Genomic DNA, 22,169 nt, shown 5'->3' with positions numbered 1-22,169 from the left:
TGGCTTTTTCTTCTGCCCACAGAAGTCCAGTTCAGGCTTTTCCCCCCGACACAGGAGGGGTTGCCACACACCTCAGAAACCTCTTCAGCCAAGGTTAACTAGTTGTTAACTCTTGGTGGAGCTGATCAAGTGGGAAGAGACCTAGGTATTATTCTCCCATTATGGAGGCAAGGTCACAGCTCAGGGGCAAGGTCACAGCTCAGGGCCAGCTCACAGCTGGGCCTGCTGAAGGCCTGTTTCTTCCTCTGTTCCACAAGGGCGTTGACTGAGGTCACCGCGATCTCTTCCTGTGGGGTCACTGCTTGATGTTCCATGAATGTGGGCTCAGTCCCTGGGCTTCCTGTATCTTGGCAAGTTCAGCACTTGTTGAGTGACTCTCAATTTACCCTGAATTGGAAGAGCTCAAGCAGGGGGAATCATGCCCAGCTTCCTGCTGATCCCTTGGGATTTTTCTCTGCCAACCTCCAGTCACACTCTATCCCACACACATTATGCCTTCTGAAATCATGAATGGCAAGCTAGAAGATACAATGGGAAGAGCCCTATCACTTCACCTGTCAGAATGGTTAAAATCCACAACCCAAGAAACAAATGTTGCCGAGGATGTGGAGAAAGGGGAACCCTCTTCCATGTTGGCGGGAACGCAGACTGGTGCAGCCACTACTGAAAACAGTATAGGCGTTCCTCGAAAGTTAAAAATAGAATTGCGTTATGATCTAGCAATTTCCACTACTGGGTATTTACCCAAAGAATATGAAAACACGAATTGAAAAATATATATGCCTTCCTATGTTTACTGCATTACTTACAATAGCCGAATTACGGAAGTAGCCCAAGCATCCATCGGTAGATGAATGGATAAAGAAGATGTGGTATGTATGCACCATGGAATATCACTCAGCCATAAAAAAGAAAGAAATCTTGCCATTTTCAACAGCATGGATAGCTCTAGAGGGTATAATGCTAAGTGAAATAAGTCGGAGAAAAACAAATACCATAAGATCTCGCTTGTGTGGAATTTAAGAAAAAAGGAAAAAACAAACTGAAACACAGACTCTGAACTCTAGAGAACACACCGATGGTCACCGGAGGGATGGTGGGCGGGGGATGGGTGAAACAGAATGGGGATTAAGAAGTATACTTATCATGGTAAGCACTGGGTGATGTGTGGAATTGTTGAATCACTATATTTCTACACCTGACACTAATATAACACTGTATACGTATTATACTGGAATGAATTAAAAAAAAGCACTGAGCCAAGAGCAAGAAGGCAGCCATTTCCTATCCTTACAGTCCTGGCCAGTTGATTCTTCTGAGCCTCAGTTTCTTCCTCTGTAAAATGGGATTTGTAATACCCATCACATGGTGGTGTGAGCTCTTCTATAAAATTGCCTATGTGAAGGGGGTGCCTGGGCGGCTCAGTGGGTTAAAACCTCTGCCTTCAGCTCAGGTTATGATCCCAGAGTCCTGGGATCCAGTCCCGCATCGGGCTCTCTGCTCAGCAGGGAGCCTGATTCCTCCTCTCTCTCTCTCTCTCTGCCTGTCTCTCTGCCTACTTGTGATCTCTGTCTGTCAAATAAATAAATATAATCTTAAAAAAAAAAAAGGATTAAAAAAAATTGCCCATGTGAAAAGGTCCCTGTCGAAATAAGTTTTCAGCCCACATGCTTCGGAGAGGAGGCTAAAATACCTGGGATTTCTGTGGAATACTTGTGCATGTCAAATCTGAAGGAAAAGAAAATATATTTCTTTTTTCTTAATCTTTCAGGAACTGGGACAGAATTTTTTTCATTAGTACATTCCTGTGTCGTTTTGTCCATTCCTGGCTCTCTCCCTCCGTCTGACTCAGGAAGTGCGTTTTTACATTCTTTTCAGCTGATACAATGCAGTGATTGCCAAGGTAATAGAATAACACTCTTTCTCTGGCTTTATTTTTTCTTTCTTCATTTTTCCCCCTTGACAACAGAAAACTGCTTGTTTTTTGTTGTTGTTGTTGTTGTTGTTTGGTTGGTTTTTTGTTTTTTTGCCCCAGAAAAGAAGCAACATCACTCTGTCAATGTTAATTTTGGCAGAAATCGAGTCATTTAAAATGGAAAGAGGGGAAAAAATTTCTTTTTTGGGGGGCAAAGCTATAGAAATGAGAACTTGTCTAGCATTAATTTGGTTGCACGTTTTTCAGGAATACTGATTATCACGTATTATTGACAATGACCGTCTCTGTGGTCAATGGTCACTTCTAGAAGAATTCTCTTTCCGGTGCACGTAGCGCACTGACTGCGTCCATCGTTCTAATTCTCTCCTTTTGCCCTGTCGCTTTGCCGTTCCCCTCACTAAAAAGATGCAGCCTGTTAACCCATCTTTTGCATTTGGACTTGGCCAGGTGACTCTCTTTGATCTATGAGGTGTTAGCAGCTATGATAAAAGGAGAAGCTTTAAAAAGTGCTGTTGTATTTCCACGAGTCCTTTTGGACCCCTCACATCACCATGAAAACCTGCTCAGGCTAGCCTATTGGAGGGATGGAAGAGGGATGCCAGCCAAGGCTGGTCCAGGACAGGTGACCCACAGGCTTAAGAACAAAAATAATGTGTACTGTTACAGCAATAACTAAATGATTCAGTGTATTTGCCTATAATTTCGGTGCCTGGGGATGACCCATGATTTCTCCAACTGAAACGATGGACCAATTACCATAGCTTAGGTCCCACTGATATTATAGTCAGCGGCCTGTAGAGGTAGTGTGAAGTGCCCATTCAAGGTAAACTACCCTTTACTTGTTCCCTGAGTATAACCTGCACCTCGTGCTTCTGTATCTTTGTACATTTCATTTCTCCCTACTGGAATCCTCCCCTCGTTCCTTTGCCTATTTGAATCATACCAGACCCCCAAGGACCTACTTGAAACCAGTGTTTCCTGAATGACCTATGGCTGCTCCCTGCCTACAGCAGCCCCTCCAGCCTATTAACTCTTAGGACATTTCTTATTTGAGCCATAAATGGGGGATTCAACACATGCTGCCTTATTTGGTTACTCTTCCTTACTTTCCCTCCCCCCCTTCCCCTCTCTCTTCCTCTCTCTCTCTTTCTCTCTCTACCTTCCTTCCTTTCTTTCTCTTTCTTTGTCTTGAACAAATACATACATATTCACAGACACACATATGATAAAGGACATATGGAAAATGTTTAAAAATCATGAGTTAGGTTTGTGGTGGTTTTAAAACACATCCATGAATTCTTGACACTCCTCCTTTCAAAAGGCATGGCCTAATTTCCCTCTCCTTGAGTGTGGGCTGGGCTTTTAGCAGATGGAATAGGCGGAAGTGATAGTGTGTAACTTTGATACTAGTCCATAAAAGGCTCTGCATCTTCCTTCTTGGTCTGTCTCTTGGATCACTCCATCTGGGGGGAAGCCAGCCGCCATGTTGTGAGGGCACTCAAGTGTTACTGTGGAGAGGCCCGCATGAGAGAGCTCATGCCAACTGGCTACTGTTTCTTATCTGTGGTTGTTTATTAAGCTCATTTTCAAGTTTCTGGAAGGAATGGCTCATCTTCCACTAAGTCTTGCATAGTACCTTGACAAGGGAAGTACAGAGCTTTTCACTAAAGACATTAGTATTTGTAGTTTCACTGACCGTGGAGGGTTAATTTTTAGGTATCCTCACTAATAAATAAAACCAAAAGGGAAGGAAGTGTAAACTTGAAAAGGGGTAAAAGTTAGAGGCTTCCAGACCTGAATTTGTTGAATATCACCCTACTCTACTAGAATGGCCATGGGGAAAGTAAGAACTGTCTCAAAATGTTACCTTTCCCCTGAAGATTGGCCTGATTTCCCTTTCTCCTCGAATCAGCTGTGCTCTCTCCCTCCTTCAAATGTCCGTACCTCTTTACTCGTATTTCTCCTAGGCCACCTCACCTAACTTACCTTGTGTGAGAGCCAGTCATGCTCCTGATTGCCTCCACCATCCCATGTAGAAGATCAGAGAGGCTACCCTGTAATTCCAAAGGCATCGATATTCCTTTGCAATATCTTAAATGACTTAATTCAGGACCTCATCATTGCTTATACGGGAAACTACAAAAATCCTGTAACTGGCGGCCTTCCTGCTTCCAGCCTTGCTTCCCTCCCTCATCTTTCAACTAGTTAGCAATACACAACATGGAATTCAATTCAAAAGGAAAAATCCAATCAGGCCATTCTCCTCCTAAAGAAGAAAAAGAAGAAGGAGAAGAAGAAGAAGAAGACCTCAGATCTCCCCTTTTCTGTGGGATAAAAGCCAAGGTCCTAGGCTTGGCATGCATGGCCCAGTAAGATCTGCCCCAGCCTAACCTTGTAGACCAACCTCAAACTTCACTCAAACAGGAGGGGGTGGCTTGTGCATCATTATTCACACTAGGCTGCTTCTCCCCAGCTGTAACTGCCTCTCTTCCTCCCTAGTTGTCCTGGCCCAACCCAGCCCATCCTGCCTTTCCCTCCTCTTCCCCAACCTTTCTCACTCCTTTTAGGAGCTGCATTGATGGTTGTGCTTGCAACATTGCACTGTGGGTCTCTGATGAAGTGGAAGCTTCCTGAGAACAAAGACTGGGTTGTTAACATCTTCACAGGTGCAGAATTTACTGAAGCGCCCAGCACATAGCAGTACTAAAAAAATGATTCAGTGGGTGGATGGAGTGGGAATATGCCTGAAACTGTGGCCCAAAGCACACCAGTTTAATACTGGCCCATCTAGATGTAGCCTTGACCTAGAAATCTGTTGTCTTCGATAAGCTCCTCTTTATATGGTCTTGTCTTCCAGGATTAGTTAGGATTGAGTTGGGCTGGGTTCAGTGGCACCTGTTAGATTTAGGTATTTACTCGCCATCCTTGGTGCCAGGCCCATCTTGGGCAGATGAAGACACACTTAAATGTCACATGATGGCTGCTGATACTCATTGAGCACTTATTATGTACCAGGTATTGTTCTAAGTGCTTGATGTGAATGAGTTCATTCAACCCACACAGCCTGATGGGGTACATATTATTAGTATCTCCGTTTTACAGAGGAGGGTCAGTAACTTCTCTAAGATCACCCAGCTATTGAAAACAGAACCTGCATACCAACCTGGGCAGCCTGGCTCAAGAGACCATCGTCATTACTACCACCTTGTATCTCCCCACATTCATGTTGACCCTTTTTTCCAAGGGGGAAGGAGAGGGAGGCATTAAGAAGAGAACATTTCTGCTTGATTTTTTTTATTTATCCGGTTTACTACATGACCTAATGATGCACATTTAGCCAGGATGAGGCCCATCTTTTCTTATTTTCATCCGTATACGCTTACTTACCCATAAAGATCACTCACTTTTCTCACCCAGATTCGAATGATTAGCAAAGAACCATATGATGCAAACGGTTTTGCTCTTTGCAAGCCATCTGTGTTTCCCATTGTGCTGCAAACCACACCATTGGCTTCCTCTTTACCTTTGTAGCGAGAGCACAGTGTTTGTCACTCAGTGTCTGAGCAACTTCAGTGACACCACGAGGAAAGGTCTGTACTGGGCCAAATGGCACACATCCCACATGTGGCATCTTTCTTTCTCTTTCTGAGTAAGTGTCATAATTCTGCATGTCTCTGTCGTCCCAGGAGCTTGTCAACAGGAGGCTGTTGGGTGGTGGAGGAGGACAATTTGGTATTTAAAGGCAAAAATTGTGCCACACATTTTGAGTTTAGGCACTAATTTTTGACTTAACCAAGAACGGTGTCCTGGTTTACCTCAGTGCACTTGAGTTCTAGAGAGATGCGGTGCTTGGTTGAGTTCGTGAACCTGGGCCCACCGATGTTCACATTTGTCTATGCTGCCCTGAGTTTACCTTATCCTCCTCGGCTAACCCATCTGTGGAGGCCTCAGCTGCCCAGACTGAGAGGTGACCTCATGTCTTATCTGATGTATTTTCTTTGGGAATGTGGATGGATGGAAGGGAAAGTTAGGAGAGCACTTAGAAATTTTAGGCAAAGCTAAAAGAAAGTTCTGGATATCCCTGGGAGAAGTGGGAATTGATCTGAGGACTGAGAAGGGGCTGAAAGATTCACCGGGCTCTGCTAAAGGGCACATGGAGGGTCTTAGCTGGCCCAGGAGCACTTAAACATATAACCGTGGAGGAATGGGGAGATTTGTAATAGAACAGATGACCTGTTCTGGGAATGGAATCATTCCAGAGCAGGTAACAGGTACTTTTTTGTGTGTTATGGGTTCCTTTAGTGGCGAGGCCTATAAATCCCACCTTAGGATAATTTGTAAAATGCCTAAAATAAAATGCATAGGATTATAGGGGAAATCCATCATACTTAAATGCAATTATTGGTATCGTTTTAACTGGTGATGTAGTCATTTACTGGCTTCTTGGTGGTTCCATCGCAAGATCTAGAGGTGGTCTGTTAACCACCAAACTTTGAAGGTGTAATGAATGTGAATCATGTTTCAAGATGTCTTCAACAACAGTAATGTAACGTGAACATCTCTGCTTTGTTTGTCTACCTTCATGACTGAAGGAAATGCTAAATTTTCATTAAGACGAGTGAAAAATCAAGATGTAGGTTTTTTTTTTTTTTTCCCCAATTTGAGTTTATGGGCCTTGAATCCTGAGTGTGGACTCAGGCTAAGAACTGCTGTGGAGACTAGACGGAGTTCACACGGGGACCTGAGTGGGAAGTTAGGGGAACTAAGTGAACTTAATCAGCAGTGTGGCCAGAGCTGTGGCTAACACATGAAGAAGTGACAGCCTTCAGCACAATGGTGTGCTTCGTAAACATCGGCTTGAACCGAACGGGGCTCATGTCTCAGCAGACGGTAGATCATGTGAGGCACGGATCAGATCTGGGACCTGATGGGGTGAGAGGGGGCCTGTGGGGCTAGTTACGAGACTAGGTTAGTGGCTGGGTGGATGGATGCTCACCAGACTGGCTTGGCTGGGCAGGTCGGTGGCTGGTATGTTCCAATTTGTCCTGTTCAGTTGCTGAGTGTGATTATTTATTTTAAAATTTTATGTATGTATGTATGTATGTATTTAGAGGGTGATTCTTAAGTAAACATGCTTTGTGTATTTGGACTGTGTGTTTAGCTTGTGTAGAGTAGAAAACAGGGTGTGTGTTGTGCAACAAGTCAGACATTGCAAATTCTCTCCTTCACACACTTCTTTTTTTTTTTTTTTTTTTTTTTTTTAATTCTGGTGAGCAGACTGGAAGCCCAGGGTGAAGGCAAGTAGTAACCAAGTTCAAAAAAGGGAAGCTGGAAGCTTTTCTTAAACCCACATAGACAATTATCCAAACTGGACCTGTATTTCTTGCTTCTAAGTACTGACTCCCTTTAAAGCACTCATTTTTTATAGAACCATGGTTTTTATGTAAAGGGCATATGAGTCAGGAAGCAACTCGAAAGAACTTTGGAAGCCTGCTCTTTGTCCTGACAATTATGGAGGCAAAATTATAAATAAGGGAAGAAGTTGAATGCTGATCAATTGATTGGTTGCACTATTTAGCAAGGGTATACTTTGTCTGGATTAATTTTTTTTTAAAGATTTTATTTATCTATTTGACAGACATAGATCACAAGCAGGCAGAGAGGCAGGCAGAGAGAGAGGCGGAAGCAGGCTCCCTGCTGAGCAGAGAGCCCGATGCGGGGCTCGATCCCAGGACCCTGAGATCATGACCTGAGCCGAAGGCAGAGGCTTAACCCACTGAGCCACCCAGGCGCCCCTAGATTAATTTTTTAATAAACATAAAGACTGATTAGTTCTGCCAGAATACAGCGCTCAATGAATTAATGTTATCAGTGAACGAGCTCATGGACTTAGCACTCAGCTTGGCCTCCCTGATCTAGACCTGTCTCCCTTCACCCTGACTAGCTTCCTTCCATAGAAAAACCACTAATGCAGGAGGGACCTAGGGAGAGACCCATTTTTTTCTAATCTTACAGAGACTGTATTCATAGAAGAGATTGTTTTGGGTTGGAAGTTCTCTCCACCTTCAAGGGCATAAGGTTTTTGTATGTGTACGTGTAAGATGTTGCTTGTTGTGTTTGATATTCTCTGGGTAGGTTTTGTATAATGCGGAATCATTTGAAGTTGCTATTTTTGTGTATCAAAAATGGTCAATTATAGGGGCACCCGGGTGGCTCAGTCGGTTAAGTGTCTGGATTCGGCTCAGGCCATGATCCCAAGGTCCTGGGATCGAGCCCCACATTGAGCTCCTTGCTCCGCAGGGAGTCTGCTTCTCCCTCTGCCACTTTCCCTGCTTGTGCTCGCTCTCTCTCGTTGTCAAAATAAACAAATCCTTTTAAAAAGTGGTCATTTATGGGCCATTTAATATGATCAACCTAACATCCTCCCTTTAAATAATATTGTAATGGTAAATTTGGCAATCCCAGTGATCTTTTTGGAAAAAAAAAAAAGAAAGAAAATCCCATTATCATCCAAGAATTGTTTGGGTTTCAAAAGCCTGGCCCCGGTGTGGTGTGTCAGGGCCCAGCTGTATATTCGTCAGTCAGTGAGAATTTGAGCTGCTTACGCAAAGGGTTCTCACCCTCCGTCCATTAGGAGAGAAAGCAACAGAACAGTCCTCTGAAGTATTTTACTGCTGAGGAGGAGAGATAGGGACATCTCCCACAGAGAATGTCTTTATAAAAATAGTTGCTTCAGCGAATGGCCCCAGTGCACAGCCATTTGAGTGACCTCTGTGGACCATTCAAAAATACCTGTGATACTTCCGTGCTGTTGCTTCACCTTTCTGAGAAAGCGGTACCTTCCCGCTCGTGTTCGTGACCTCGTGCCTCTGTGGGGCCTTCCTCCATTCACGGTCCATCTCCCCTCTGCAGCTCCTCTGCCCTTAAGCACACCTGGTGGCCCACCCTGCTTCTCCCCTCTCAGCTGCCATTGCCCGCTGCCACCTTATTCTTCTGTTTCCTGCCTCCACAAAACTTCTCGAAGAAGTTCCCACCTCTTGTGGTCGCTTCTTATCCTTGAAATCCTCGGCCTCCGCTCTGTTGAAATCTCTTTTACAAAGATCTCCCCTGATACCGTCCTCATCAAACTAAAAGGACTGTCCCCTGACTTTAGGGTCCTTGCCCTCACAGCAGCTTTTCAACAAGCAGACAAGACCTTTTTTTCTTTTTCTTTCTTTTTTTTTTTTTTTAAGATTTACTTATTTATTTATTTGAGAGAGAGAGAGGGAGAGGGAGGGGGAGAGAGAACACAAGCAGGGGAAGGGGGAGGGAGAAGCAGGCTGCCTGCTGAGCAAGAGCCCAAAGTGAGGCTGATCCCTGGATCTTGCGATCATGACCTGAGCCAAAGGTAGCTGCCTGAGCCACTCAGGTGACCCCCAGACAAGCCCTTTTGTGGAACATTTTTCCGTCCTCTGGTTTCCAAGCTACTATGTCCTGTCTGCTCTCCTATCTCCCTCACTTTTCCTTCTGTAGGTGTGTTCCTCATCCTATCCCCTAAACAGAGAGACCCTCTAGAAATCTCTCTTTAGCCCTCCTCCTTCTATTCCCTCACACTGCCCAGTGCTGTGACCTAATCTGCGCCCGTGGCCCAGAACCTTCTGTGGTTATAAACAGGCATTCACAGGAAATGGTGAGAAGCAATGGAGACAGCCAGGGATTTCACATTTACAAATCTAGTTTCAAGTCAGGCTCAGCCATTTACAAGTTTGACTTTGCTAAATGTGGGAATATCACAGACTTCTTAAAAGGACTAGATTACAAAGATTTTCAAAGGGTTGAGTAGACCTCAAAGTAAAAATACGTATTTATTGAGGCACCTGGGTGGCTCAGTGGTTTAAGGTCCCTGCCTTCGGCTCAGGTCATGATCCCAGGATCCTGGGATCGAGCCCCGCATCGGGCTCTCTGCTCAACAGGGAGCCCGCTTCCTCCTCTCTGTCTGCCTGCCTTTCTGCCTACTTGTGATCTCTGTCAAATAAATAAATAAATCTTTTTAAAAAATTTAAAAAAAAACATATTTATTTCTTAATTTATACTTTTATGTATCTATAAACACATATATAGAATATATATTATTTCAATGTTATTTCCCAATGTTTGCTGGATATCCTTCCTATTTAATTTATGGTATTCAAATTTAGTATTTTCAAAATCAAATGCAGTATCTTCTCCCTTACCTTTGAACACAACAGTCTCTTCTTGATACCCTTATTTCTATTTTTCTAAAGATTTTATTTATTTGTTTGTTTATTTATTTCCTTATAGAGAGAACAGGGGGCAGAGGCAGAGGGAGAGAGAAAATCCCAAGCAGACTCTGTGCTGAGCACGGAGCCCAAAGTAGGGCTTGATCTCACAACCCTGATATCATAACTTGAGCAGAAAGCACGAGTCAGACGCTTAACTGACTGAGCCACCCAGGTGCCCTGTGATACCCTTACTTCTATTAAGAGAATCATTATTCTCTCAGTCAACCTCACAAAACTTGCCATCATTTTCGATTTCTAACAGCCATCCATCCTTCCATCCACCTCTTCTACCTCCGAGCATCCAAGTCACTAAAAAACTCTCTAGATTTTATCTCCGCAGTAGCTCTTATAGTAGCTTTCTTTGCATTCCGATTGCAGCAATCATTTCTCTCCTGGGCTACCATGATTTCCTAATGTTTATTTCCTTTTTTTTTTTAATATTTTATTTATTTAACAGAGAGAGAGAGAACACAAGTAAGCAGAGCATCAGGGAGAGGGGGAGAGAGAGAAGTAGGCTCTCTGCTGAGCAGGGAGCCTGATGTGGGGCTCGATCCCAGGACCCTGGAATCATGACCCTAGCTGAAGGCAGCTGCTTAACCAACTGAGCCACCTGGGCGCCCCCTAATGTTTATTTCTAACTTCCGTCATCCTAAACAGCTGTCAGATTGATTTTCCTAAGACCTTTCCAACATTTCCAGTGGATCCTGCATCACTTGATCAGTCAAATCCAAACTTTAAGATGTGATAGTCAAGAACTTCATGCTTTGGGCCCCAAATTCCTGTCCAGCCTTACCTCCTTCATTCATCTTCATGTGTGTAAACTTTCCCCTAATCCATTTGTTAAAACTTTATTTATTTATGTGTGAGAGAGAATGAGAAAGAGAGAGAGCGTGAGAGGGGAGGAGGTCAGAGGAAGAAGCAGGCTCCCTGCTCAGCAGGGAGCCCGACGTGGGACTTGATCCTCGGTCCACGATCATGACCTGAGCTGAAGGCAGTCACTTAACCAACTGAGACACCCAGGCACCACCCCCAATCCATTTTATCACTCCCTAATTCCTAAACAAGTCTTTTGATTCCTACTCATACAGTCTTGTCATGAATTATCATAATCTTTCCAATTCTTAAAATTCCACTTCTCAAACGGTCTCTTCCTTAAATCTCTCTTGTTTCCCTCCTCTCAAAATGTAATCTCTCCTTCCCTCAAATTCCTTAAAGCACTCTTAGCATCTCCCTGTTACAGAGAGAGGACTACCATCCTATCTGACTAAATTATAAAATTCACAAAGTCAAAGATGATCCCTAACTCATCTTTTTGTCTTAGCTTCTGAAGCATCAGAAATACTATAAGTTGTTGAAAAAGTATTTATTGAATTGGCAAATAAGGCAGTAGAAGATAGGGTGCTAGTTTACACAGTAAAATGTTTCAGATATGGTACCCATCTCCTGATGCCATGGAAGATACTGAAAAGTGTTGCCTAGCGACCAAAATAACACTGTGGTAACATACCACTAAAGTGGTACCTCAGAAACCCTATTTCTAAAAACATTTTTGTTGTGGAATATAACACATAAGAAAAGTTAGTAAAACTAGGAAATAAGTTAAAAAAATAAAACCATGTCATCACTATCCAGGTCAAGAAACAGAAGATTGCTAGGACCCTAGAAGTACCCACTCACTGTGTCATGAGCCCCCTCCAGATCTCTACCATCCCCCCTACACACAATCACTGTCCTGACTCCCCTGATAACCACTTCCTAGCTTTTGTTCTTTTTTTAAGTGGTTTTCTGTTCACATTTACTAAATGATACAGTGTGGTTTTGCCTGTTTTTAAGTTGATAAATCCTGGAATCATTCTGTAGTGCGTCAAAAAAAATCTCAACATATGGTCCCTTTCATTAAACCCAATCATCCATGTTACAACCGGTTAGGATTCTTTCGCTTTCATTTCTGTGTAATATTTCGTTTTATGGATATGCCACAGTATGTCTATTCTTGCTGGTGGACATACCAGTAGTCTCAAGATGGGGCTACGATGAACAGTGTTGACATGGGTATTTTTCCATTCGTAGCCTGGTGCCCAACACACACATTTCTCTGAGATATATGTCTAACTGGCATTGTTGAAAATGTTTTAAGTTCTCTGTTCAATAATTGGTAAGTAGTAAGTTACATTTTTTCCTTCTATCCCTCAGGATTTATTACAAAAAGAGCATAATATCAATATATCACATGAACTGGGATTTACGAATAAATTGTTATACTTTAATTGTTACTGGAAGTGTGTGTGGTTGGTTGGATGTATGTTTGTTTTCCAGTTTTGCATGAAGCATTCAATAGGCAATTTTTAGTGCACTGCCTCAAATGACCACTCGAACTTTCTCCCTGGTTTTTGTGTAGTCCCTCTTCTCTCAGAATTGTTTCCATTCCAAAATTCCTCTCCTTAGCCTTACATGATCTCTATAAGGTCATTTTTCCTTTCTCTCACTTTTTTTCCACCCTGGTTTCCTTTACTTGCTGTTCTTGTGGATTTGCAAAATTCAGCAGATATTCTGCTTTCTCCATACCTTCTTTTTTTTTTTCTTTTTGAGATTTTTATTCATTTATTTGAAAGAGAGAGGCAGCACAAGCATGGGGGAGGGGCAGAGGGCAAGGGAGAAGCAGACTCCCCGCTGAGCAGGGAGCCCGAATTGAGACTCGATGCCAGGACCCTGGGATCATGACCTGAGCTGACGGCAGATGCTTAACCGTCTGAGCCACCCAGGCACCCTCTCCCCATGTCTTCTTCGGAGCTCTGTTCTGTTCATCCCACAATGCCAGCAATTGCTCCGTGTGGGACTCTTCTGAGGTGTTTCCCCTCCTCTTCTCCTTCCACTGGGACCCAGGCCCCTAGTGAAAGATCGTGCTCACCCTTGGGCAACTCTGTCATTTGCTCTCTGTTCTTTCTGTCACACAAACTAGCCTTTAATATTAGCCTAATCCATAAACACATGCATTTTTCATTTCTGCAAAGTGTCTGATTTTGAACACGTGCACGTCAAAAGAAAATTTTGTCATTTGTGAATGTTTTCTCCTTGCAACTGAATACTTGAGATTTGTCTCAACAGGAAACACTTCATCGTCATCCCAACTGACTGCTTTTGGTGAGAGAAGAACTAAGGTGACTTTGAGCCCAGATTCTGGCAGACTTGACAGGCCGTCTTTTATGAAGCTTTTCAATAAAGCTGTAGTGGTTCTTTTAAAAATGACAAAACAAAAAACCCTCCACAGTATAGAAAGGAAGTGCTGCTGCCTCTTCTGCTGCTAATTTTAGCTAGTCCTGCATCAGACGTGGCCAGGAGCTACAAATAGTTCCAACGAACTAGCAAGACCGAGAAAGTGTGGCACCACAGGCTGTGGGTAGATTTCCCCTCTCCAGCCATCTCAGAGAGAACGGCCCAACAGGTAGCCAGGAATGAGAGTCAGAAGGAAGAATTTGCTGAATTATCCCATAAAATAATGTAAAAGGTGAATTATTGTGCATCATATTGACTTTAAGATTTTTTAATGTATTTATTTGACAGAGATAGTGAGAGAGAGAATACAAGCAGGGGGAGTGGCAGAGGGAGAAGCAGGCTTCCCGCTGAGCAGGGAGCCCGATGTGGGGCTCAATCCCAAGACTCTGGGATCATGACCTGAGCTGAAGGCAGCTGCTTAACAACTGAGCCACCCAGGTGCTCCTCATATTGACTTTGAAATAAGTGCCCTTAGATAACACCAGGCACTAGGTGTTATACTAGTTATAATAGTTATCATTCTGTTGAAGCTCACCTTTTTTTTTTTTTAACGTGATTGGGACTTACTATGGAAGTTGAAGTTATGAAAGAACAGGAACTCATCAAGCCATTCCACTGCTTCTCAACCTGAAAGAGGTGTATGAACATTTGAGTTGATTATAGCTAATAACCTGTGATCTCATTTGCTAGAACTCTAATACAGGGCGCTGCAATAAGGTGGCACACTGGGGACTGGAGCGCTAATCTATTTTTATTCCCCGTTCTTTCTCTTCCTTGCAAGCTAAGCTCAGCCTTGGCCAGAGGGAGGTAACCATCCAGAAAGGACCACTGTTTCGGGTCGCGGGCTACCCTATCAGCATTGGCTGCAATGTCACGGGCCACCAGGGACCTGCTGAGCAGAATTTCCAGTGGTCTGTTTACCTGCCTAAAACCCCGAAACAAGAAATCCAGATCGTGAGCACCAAGGATGCCAGCTTCTCTTATGTGGTGTACGCACAGCGGGTGCGAAGCGGGGAGATCTATGTGGAGAGGGTCCGGGGCAACTCGGTCTTCTTGCACATCTCAGAGCCCCAGCTGAAGGATTCTGGCGAGTATGAGTGTCACACACCGAACACGGATGAAAGATACTATGGCAATTACAGCGCGAAGACTAGGCTAATTGGTAAGCTATGGGCCCGCCTGCGTCCGGCAGCCCCCAGAAGCCAGAGCCCCACCATCACAATGCCTTGTGCCGTGTGACGGGGCTTCGAGTCATGTCCTTGCTTTGGCAAGAGAACCCTGGAAGCCCTCTGGGTATTTTGCAGATGGGTCACACATTGGCATCTCCCCTTCTCTCAAACACTCAGTTTGTCTTTCTGGTCAACTTGGCCCACTGCCAAGATTTAGATAGCATGTGATCTTCCAAAGGTTTGGTCCATAGCTAGCCATGGGGTGATCGTAGCAACAGCATCAAACAAAATTCTGAGAGTTCTTCCCATGTCCTGTCTCTTCTTGGGGGCAGGACGTTAACTTGGTAAGAGAGCTGGAGTTAATAAGGTCAAGTGGTAAGTCATTCAGTTGGAAATGAATATTCCCAAGCTAGTCATCTCAAGCAGATTTACATAGAGAGGTTCATAGTCCTTGCAATTACCATTTTGCCCCTTTGCCTAGAATACCTTGGCACCCCTTTTACAATCTAGCCAACCCACATGTACTGGTGGACCCAGTTTAGCTCTTACCTCTTCTGTGAAATCCGTCCTGTCTCAGGCAAAAATTCCCATCTTTGTTTCCTCCTAATGCTCTATTCACATCACTATTATTAGCACTCCTCTAGTGTATGTGGTATTTGGCTGCTTATACAACTCCTTCCTCACCTCGAGCTCCGGCAGAATCATGATCTCAGCCCCTAGCATGGTGGGTAGCACTGGGTAGCTGCTCAGTAAATACTCATTGATTGAATCTAAGTGTTGCTTTCCCATAAGCTTGGGCTGTGTGATTTCCTCTGAGGAAGAACACAGTTAGAGGGTAGTAGGATGGTTATCAAAACTTTGGTAAGGGCTGCATTTGAGCTCTGAACGATTATAAGAGATTATTTCAGAACTTCACGAAGAAGCAGGTTAAGGCATCAGGAAATGAAGCAACTTGCTCCAATTCCTGTAGTCAAATAGGGACAGATTTAGGTCCAGAATCTAGGTCTTCTGGCTCCCAGTGCTCTTCCCTTTTAAATACTCTGTGTCTGAGTAGCTAATTTGGTCACTGCCTAAGCTAAAAACGTAAAGTCAGGGTCAGTACATCACTAAGCCATTAGTTCTGCCAAGTTCCACAGACTCTGAATACAGACGCCGATGTTCCCCTTGGCAATAAGGAAAGCCTGTGGCTAGTGGAAAAGCAACTCCAAGTAGGTGCTTTACGGATGGTGGGTGAGGGCGCCATCTCCTTCCGAGCAGGCTTGTCTGGCAGGATACTGGGCCAGTCAGTTATCATTGTTCCTTTGCTTCCAGTTATTCCAGATACCCTCTCTGCCACCATGAGTTCCCAGACCCTCATTAAGGAGGAAGGTGAATCATTAGAACTGACCTGCGAAGCAGCCAAAGCCTCAGCTCAGCACACCCACCTCTCTGTCACCTGGTACCTGATGCAGGACAGAGAAAGAAACCAAATCACTGAGATTATTTCCCTCTCCAAAGATTTCCTGTTGATTCCTGGGCCCTCGTATACAGAGAGGTTTGCGGCTGGTGACGTCCAGCTCAGCAAGCTTGGGGTCGCCACCTTCAGGCTGTCCATAGGGAGCCTCCAGCCCTCAGATCAAGGCCAGCTGTTCTGTGAGGCCACCGAATGGATAAAGGATCCAGATGAAACCTGGACTTCAATCGCGAGAAAGCGGACAGCTCAAACCGCTCTGAGGATCCAACCCATAGGTAATGATCTTCTCAAGAAACTCGTTAGTATGTTGATAGTGGGTATTGATGGGGTATCTTTTTGGTGTTTTTCTGATCTTCAGTCATGCCTTTAAAAAAAACATTTAGAGGGCACCTGGGTGGCTCAGTGGGTTAAGCCGCTGCCTTCAGCTCAGGTCATGATCTCAGGGTCCTGGGATCGAGTCCCGCATCGGGCTCTCTGCTCAGCAGGGAGCCTGCTTCCCTCTCTCTCTCTCTCTGCCTGCCTCTCTGTCTACTTGTGATCTCTGTCTGTCAAATAAACAAATAAAATCTTTAAAAAAAAAGCATTTAGAAAGTTTAAATACATTTGGGTTTTGGCATCTGGGAAGCATAAGTAAGAAGAGGGACATTTGGCGTTGGGTCTGTCCATAGCAGGTTTTCTATGGGATAAGATCTGTTGAATGGTTAGGTAGGTTCTGCAAGGCATGCCTGAAAATGGTTTTGTTACCACCCTTGCCAAGCCCTGTATAAGCACTTAATCTACATTTCCTACTTTATCTATATTATCTAATTTAGTCCTCGCCCTATGGGGCAAGCGGTTGACTCCCCATTTTTAAAACAAGGAACCTGAGCCTCAGACAGGCAAATTGCTGGTGAGAGGTGGAGCTGGTGCTCGAAGCAGGTGTGTCTCTTGGAAGCCTCCACACCACAGACCCCTGGGCCTCAGAGTAGCTCTAGCAGTTTCCATCGTGGAGCCTTATCTTAGTCACTGCCAGGACTTCCTTCCATCTGACCCCATTTCCTGTTTGGGATGGTGTTACTTTTCATGATCCACTGGCATTTTCATCAAAGCAAGCGGGAAGGCTCAGCTGTCATTCCTGGTTTCTCTACATGGGCTATAGTCCAACAGGAAGAGGTTGCAAAAGCTGTATATATCCAGACTAAAAGCAGTTATCCAATGGTGGATCACTCAAGGCTTCTTTTCTTTTTTTTCCTTTCCTTTTTTCTTTTCTTTTCTTCTCTCTCTTCTCCTCTCCTCTCCTCTTCCCCCTTCCCCTTCCCCCTTCCTTTCCCTTCCTTTCCTTTTCCTTCCTTCTCCCTTCCTAGGAGGATAGTTACTCTCTTTCATTAAGAAATTGTCCTGTTGCTCTTTTTTTTTTTTAAGATTTTATTTATTTATTTGACAGACAGATCACAAGTAGGCAGAGAGGCAGGCAGAGAGAGAGGAGGAAGCAGGCTCCCTGCTGAGCAGAGAGCCCGATGCGGGACTCGATCCCAGGACCCTGAGACCATGACCCGAGCCGAAGGCAGAAGCTTAACCCACTGAGCCACCCAGGCATCCTGTCCTATTGCTCTTAAGGGTCCAAGTTACACTCAGTGAGTTCTGTGAGGACGTATCTCATGTGCTTTTCCTCTTCTTAGAACAGTTTTTTATGTAAAACAGTCTTATTTTTCTTATTTATTTTCACAAAAATTGTATGTATTTAAGGTGTGCATGTTTTGATACACATATGCATTTTGAAATGATTACCACGATCAGGCTACTTAACATATCCACCATCTCACCTTGTTATTTTCTGTGTGTAGTGGGCATGTGCTTGTGCTGTATGGTGAGAACACTTAAGCTATCTATTCATGGCAAATTTCAAGTATGCAACACAGTATTATTAACTTCAGTCACCATGCTATACAATAGATCTATAGACCTTATCTTGTGTAATGGAAACTCTGTACCCTTTGACCAATATCTACTCCCTACCCCCCAGATCCTGGCAACCACCATTCTATTCTCTGCTTTTATGAGTTCAGCAGTCTCAGACGCCACATATAAGTGAGTCCCTGCAGTATCTGTCTTTCTGTGTCTGGCTTATTTCAGTTAGCCTAATGTCCTCCAGGGGATCCAGGTTGTTGACAATGGCAGGCTTTCCTTTTCTCTCATGGCTGAATAATATTTCAATGTGTATATATTTGCTATATTATCTTCATTCATCTATCCATCAGTGGACACTTAGGTTGTTTCCATATCTTTGCTATCACGAATAATAAACATGGCAATGCAGATGTCTCTTTGAGATCCTGACTTCATTTCCTTTGGCTATATACCCAGAAAAGGGATGACTGGATTATATGGTAGTTCTATTTTAGTTTTTGAGGAACCTCCACACCATTTCTTTTTTTTTTTTTTTAAAGATTTTTTCTTTATTTATCTGACAGAGATCACAAGTAGGCAGAGAGGCAGGCAGAGAGAGAGGAGGAAGCAGGCTCCCTGCAGAGCAAAGAGCCCGATGTGGGGCTTGATCCCAGGACCCTGGGATCATGACCTGAGCCGAAGGCAGAGGCTTAACCCACTGAGCCACCCAGGTGCCCCCCTCCACACCATTTCTATAACATTATCTCCCCGAAAACAGAGCGTGTCCTCCACACCCATTTCTCCACATCCTCACCAACACGTGTTATTAATTCTCCCAACCCAGGAACACAGGACATCTTTCCATTTACCTGTACCTTTAATTTCTTTCATCAATATTTTACAGTTTTCAGGGCACATGTCTTTCATCTCCTTGGTTAAATTTATTCCTAAGTATTTTCTTCTTTTTGACATTATTGCAAGTGAGATTTTTTTTAAAAATGAGATAAAATTAGTATAGGACAGTATATAAGTTTCAGGTGTGCAATACTAATCCAATACTTGTATACACTTCATGTGATCACCACCGTAAGTCTAGTTACAATCCATTACCATATAGTTGAGCCCCTTTACCCATTTTGCCCACTCCCCAACCCCCTTCCTCTCTGGGAACCACAAACCTGTTCTCTGTCTCTATAGAGAGTTTATTTTTGTTTTGTTTGTTCATTTGTTTTGGTTTTTAGAGTCCACATATAAGTGAAATCATGTGGTATTTGTCTTCCTCTGTCTTTATTTCACTTAGAATAATATCCTCATGGTCCATCCGTGTTATTGCAAATAGCAAGATCTCCTTCTTCTTTATGGCTAAATGGTATTCTTTGTGTGTGTGTATATATACCACATTTTCTTTATCCATTCATCCATTGATGGATACTTGGGCTGCTTCCATATCTTGGCTAATATAAATAATGCTGCAATGAATATAGGGGTGCATATATCTTTTTGGTGTTTTTATGTTCTTTGAATAAATATCCAGAAGAGGGACAGCTGGATCATAAGGTAATATTATTTTTAATTTTTTTTTGATATTTTATTTATTTAGGAGAGAGGCAAGGAGAGAGAGCTCATGGACAGGAGAAGAGGAGGAGGGAGAGGGACAAGCAAACTCAGTGCTGAGCACAGAGCCTGAGATCAGACCTGAGTCAAAACCAAGAGTTGGCCATTAACCTACTGAGCCACTCAGGCCCCCTATTTTTAATTTTCTGAGAAATCTCTCTACTCTTTTCAAATTGGCTGCACCAATTTACATTCTTATCGGCAATATAAAAGTGTTCCCTTATTGCCACATCCTCTCCAATACTTGGTATTTCTTGTCTTTTTTGAGAATAGCCATTCTGACAGGTGTGAGATGATGTCTCATTATGGTTTTGATCTGCATTTCCCTGACGATGAGTGATGTTGAGTATCTTTTCATTGTGTTTATTGGCCATCTGCAGAAATGGTTTTCTCAATGTCTTTTTCCAATACTGTGTCTACTAGTGCATAGAAATGCAACTGATTTTTTTTTTTTGTATATTGATTTTGTATATTGCAACTTTACTGAAATCATTAGTTTTGACTGTTTTTTGGTGGAGGCTTTTGGGATTTCTATATATAAGATCACATCATCTGCAAACAGATGATTTTTCTTCATTTTTTGGACTTGAATGTTCTTTATTTATTTTTTCCTGACGAACTGCTCTGGCTAGGGCTTCCTGTACTATGTCTGATAGAACTAGTGAGAGTGGACGTCCATGTCTTTTCCTGATCTTAGAGGAAAGACTTTCAGCTTTTCATCATTAGGTGTTAAGTTAGCTGTGGATTTGTCATACGTCACGTCACATGGCTTTAACTTAGGAAAATTCCACTGGATAGTCTTAGCCCCCCCAAAAAGAGAGCAAAGCAGTCACAGTTTATAGCAGTTCAACATATTATATTTTATATTTTTTTATTCAAAAAATATACCCTACTTTTTATACTTCTATGCATACATCTTGCTTAATAGGATTGCAATCAGAAAAGCTATGTGCGCTGGTCTTCCTGAAAGACTGAAGGAATAGGCAAGGACATTTTTGATTCTAGGCATTGCTTTGGCTGACTTCCTCTTCAGAGCTTGACTCCCACATGAAATGCAATCCCCACACTACCATTACAGGGGGTATTATCTCTCTGTGGTCCTGAAAGGACAGATGCCCAGGCTTCTCTAAACACCTGTGTTGCTTTTGTTTCCTAGTGAGAGATTTTCACATCAACATTTCAGCTGAGAGCGCATGGACTGCAGGGAATTCCTTAGAACTGGTCTGCCTGGTTGTAGGTGGTAGCCGGGACCCATGGCTTCAGGGCATTTGGTTCTTCAATGGTAATGAGATGGCCCGCATGGACGCTGGGGGTGTTCTGGACCTGAAGGGAGACTACAGAGAGAGAGCAAGTCAAGGACAGCTCCAGGTTTCAAAGTTAAGCCCCAAAGCTTTCTATCTCAAGATCTTCTCTGTGGAACCCGAGGACGAAGGCACCTACAGCTGCGCCGTGGCAGAGGTGGCAAGAGCTCCGATGGGCTCCTGGCAGGTGCTTCAGAGCAAGCAGTCCCCAGACAGCCACGTGCACCTGAGGAAGCCAGCAGGTATGTGAAGACAGAGCCAGACATGCCCGGGCTGCTCTCTGCTTCCGCCCTTTGTGAGGCCAGGCTGCCTCCCTGGACACAGCAGACACACCCCTGGAGAGTCCAGTGTCAGTCCCATCACTCTGAGGTGGATTTAAGAGAAGCCACCAAGGGGCGCCTGGGTGGTGCAGTAGGTTAAAGCCTCTGCCTTCAGCTCAGGTCATGATCCCAGTGTCCAGGGATCTGCTCAGCAGGGAGCCTGCTTCCCCCCTCTGTCTCTGCCTGCCTCTTTGCCCACTTGTGATCTCTGTCTGTCGAATAAATAAATAAAATCTTAAAAAAAATTTTTTTTTTAAAAAGAGAAGACACCAAACTGGCTGAAGACCTAGGTCTTATTCCGGGACCATTAAACAGGCTGTGACCACAGATCCAAGGCTTAACTTCTTTAAATCTCAGCTTCCTTAAATATAAAATAATGACATACATTTAGATTGCCCTGAAGTCCCCTCTTGCTGTCTTAGATTCTTTGATTCTATTTGCCAACAGTCCTCATTTATGTACGTTGGGTTTTTCTCCACGCGGAAAGCACCAGCGTTAATGAAACCCCCGTCTTCTCTTTGTTGTCTGTGTGATGCAAGTATGGTGAGGGGAAAGAATGACACTTGGCCTCCTTCCTGTGGATGAAACACCTGCATTGTGCCCCCCCCCCGCCCCACAAACATCTTTCAGATGTCTTTTGTCCATCCTCTGTTCGCTTAAACCTGATACAGGGAATGAGAGTACGTGTTAATTCTGCATCAAAGCCTGACTCAGAATAAGAAATGAAGAGGTAAATGATAGCAGGCAGACTCAATTCCCTGCATTTTGCTATAATGCGAGGTGCCTGTCCAAACAGGTCCACGTAGCTACCATAGGCATGGACATGGAAGGCCACTCAGCTCTTGTTTCAAGTTTATGAAGATTGGACAACCTTAAACGTGGTGAACGCTCAGTGTTTATTGTGTGCAGAGAAAACAGACAAATCTACAACATATGTTAGGATGCTCTGGACTGG

The 22,169-nt window shown here is 43.7% G+C and overlaps 1 protein-coding gene across 9 annotated transcripts in view; it reads left to right on the top strand.

The window, feature by feature from the left end:
* The window catches only part of CD101 (CD101 molecule), a 47,173-nt gene that overhangs the window by 4,454 nt on the left and 20,550 nt on the right, over window positions 1-22,169 (top strand). For 3 of the 9 annotated variants that reach the window (XR_014299886.1, XR_014299887.1, XM_082688020.1), the window contains exons 1-4: window positions 5,466-5,585; window positions 14,273-14,653; window positions 15,972-16,388; window positions 20,750-21,136. Coding sequence is in view for 7 of the 9 variants with exons in the window: in XM_082688020.1 (XP_082544146.1) it covers window positions 5,543-5,585; window positions 14,273-14,653; window positions 15,972-16,388; window positions 20,750-21,136 (1,228 nt within the window). In the remaining 2 variants the exon portion in view is untranslated. Of the gene's footprint in view, window positions 1-5,437; window positions 5,586-6,689; window positions 6,869-6,895; window positions 6,965-10,128; window positions 14,128-14,272; window positions 14,654-15,971; window positions 16,389-20,749; window positions 21,137-22,169 lie in introns of those variants that run through there. The other 6 variants (XM_082688017.1, XM_082688022.1, XM_082688021.1 and 3 more) reach the window with 6 other exon arrangements.

Source organism: Mustela nivalis (genome assembly GCF_964662115.1).
Source record: "Mustela nivalis genome assembly, chromosome: 10".
Taxonomy (NCBI): domain Eukaryota; kingdom Metazoa; phylum Chordata; class Mammalia; order Carnivora; family Mustelidae; genus Mustela; species Mustela nivalis.
The sequence above is the reverse complement of the archived record's forward strand: the minus strand, read 5'-3'. Positions and strand labels throughout refer to the sequence as shown.